Source organism: Sardina pilchardus, chromosome 19 (genome assembly GCF_963854185.1).
Source record: "Sardina pilchardus chromosome 19, fSarPil1.1, whole genome shotgun sequence".
Classification (NCBI taxonomy): Eukaryota; Metazoa; Chordata; class Actinopteri; order Clupeiformes; family Clupeidae; genus Sardina; species Sardina pilchardus.
In genome coordinates this window covers 24,916,211-24,918,710 of record NC_085012.1, presented here as the reverse complement: position 1 = coordinate 24,918,710, position 2,500 = coordinate 24,916,211, and the positions used below count along the sequence as shown (strand labels likewise).

Here is a 2,500-nt window from a genome sequence, read left to right as displayed (position 1 = left end):
AATACATAAACACAGAAACATGCTCACACAGGTAAGACAAAGGAACCCAGGCACACAGACACACACATACACACACACACACACCCATAGGTATATACACACACGGTGTGGAACATGTCTGAATAAACATATCTCAGTATGTATCATATCTGTAGCTCTGGGTAAAAATGAAGAGAGCAGTGGCGTGTAAACCAGCGGGTAGAGGTGTCACAACTGGAACAAATGGCTCTTTTACAGCCACTTTTGCAGTCTGCTTTCTTTGTGAGGACCAATTCAAACTGGCCTCGTAAAGAGAGAGCAGTTGTGCTGTGCACGCACGTTATAGCCACTTAAGGCCACACAGACACACACAGACACACACACACACACACACACACACACACACACACACACACACACACACACAGAGTGTCTGTGCGGTACTCACGCGTTCCAGGCGATGTCCTTGAGCAGGCAGGCAGTGGGCACCAGGACCAGGCCCAGCCAGAAGCTCCAGCACTGCATCACTCGGCCCGCCTGCAACACAACACACGGGGCGCCACAGGTCACGACATGACGAGATGGGACACGCCGTGAGGGCAGGCTCCTGACCCTCTTACACTTACACTGGGCAGCAGTGACCCCCACTCCTCCCCTCTCCCCATTCCCCCGAAGGAGACAAGAGCCAGAGATACACACGCACACACACACACACACACACACACATAAACAGACACGCGTGCACATACATGGACAAGCAGTCTCACATTCATAAACAGACTGACAGGCAGTTCCTCTGCCACACACACACACACACACACACACACACACACACACACACACACACCCCTGGAGCCCTTGCCCCTCTCCCACTGGAGCCCTTGCAGCTGGAGAAGCCGTGACCTTACGACCCTTGCCCCCAGCCTGTCTTTAAAGGTTAATTATCTAATCAACTACTGTCCTCCGACCCCCATACGGCTACAACGCCCCCCTTCCTCCTCCAAACTACTCTCTCTATCTGCTTCTGTCATTCTGCCTGTCTGTCTGTCTGTCTGTCCGTCTGTCTTTAAACACACACACACACACACACACACACACACACACACACTCACACACACACTCACAGATGACATTTACCCCGAGTCCACTTACTGGAAATGACTTGCATTCGTGCCTGAGGGCATAATTGAGATGGAGAGGAGATAGACTTCTCTCTCACTGTATCTCTCTGTATATCTCTCTCTCTTTCTCTCTCTCCATGTCACTCTCTGTCTCTCCCTCTCTCACATCCAAGCACGGTTTACTGGCATGGCTGTCCACCAGAGGAACCATTAGTGTCAAGTGGAAATACATGGAAAAGCATACAAGTGAAAAACATGTGGAATGTTGTCAGGCTGGAAGTAAGCACTCAGAAAATGTATACACGGAGAAAAAATAAATAATTTTGAAAAACGTTGTCCAGTGGCTCTCAGTGGTCCAGTGCTGTGGTCACCCTCGGACTGACGCATTCTCACATGGCCCCTCGTCCCTCGTCTCTCCTTACACTCTCACCACAGCAGCATTGTCTCCTCTCTCTCTCTCTCCCTCTCTGTCTCTCTCCCCCTCTCTTCCACTCTCTCTCTCTCTCTCCTGCTCTCTGTCTCCTTACTCTCTGTCTCCTCTCTCTCTCTCTCTGTCTCTCTATCTCTCACTCTATCTCTCTCTCTCTCTACCTTCCCCCGCTGGCTTCCGAGTGCATGGGAGTGCTGGCTCTGGCTAGCGGTATGCACTTATCTGTGACTCAGCCGAGAGAGAGAGAGAGAGAGAGAGAGAGAGAGAGAGCGGGAGAGAGAGAAAGGGAGAGAGAGTGGGAGAGCATCTGTAAAACAGCTCCAATGGAGACGTGTGACAGGATCCACCCCATATGTTTCAACAATTGACCGAAAAGAAAAACCCTATACATTGCTGTATAGACTGCAGCACACGCTATGAATATTTTGAACGAGCCTTTACATCAAAGATCCATTAATCAACATTAGCCAATGCATTAATGCTAATCAACAGACCGCAAATTGCAGTATTATTGTATCATCAGTAATGTTACATGATGTAGGACATGGTTTGCTTATTTAAAGTAATGAATTATGGGCCATCCGGGATCTCTTCATTAACATTATTTATGGTGTTGGTTAGCGTGACCAAGCCATGAACTCCAACAATAACCAACACGGAGTGGTGTCATTAGCTGTGGTCGATTTTTTATTGATGTGATTTATTGAGATTTTCCGATAATTATGGGAAGCTGAATGTACGCCATCGCCGTTTCCCCTGCTAGCACAGCCTCATGTTACCCCTCAGGAGTGAGACTTCAAGCCTGTCCGTGTCGGGGTACATTTATTTTCAGTGTGCTGTCAGATGAGTGTGAAGGACAAACTGTCTAAAATGTATATCTCAATCGTGCCTTTGTGCACTACGCAATGAACTATACAAATAAACGTGACTTGATTGTAGAGAGAGACAGGAGGGGAAAGGGTAGTAAAAA

The 2,500-nt window shown here is 48.4% G+C and overlaps 1 protein-coding gene across 1 annotated transcript in view; it reads right to left on the bottom strand.

Moving 5' to 3' along the window:
• Window positions 1-2,500, bottom strand: part of atp8a2 (ATPase phospholipid transporting 8A2) — a 62,363-nt gene that overhangs the window by 5,364 nt on the left and 54,499 nt on the right. The window contains exon 35 of the mRNA XM_062521838.1: window positions 428-516. Coding sequence (XP_062377822.1) covers window positions 428-516 — 89 coding nt within the window. The remainder of the gene's footprint in view (window positions 1-427; window positions 517-2,500) is intronic.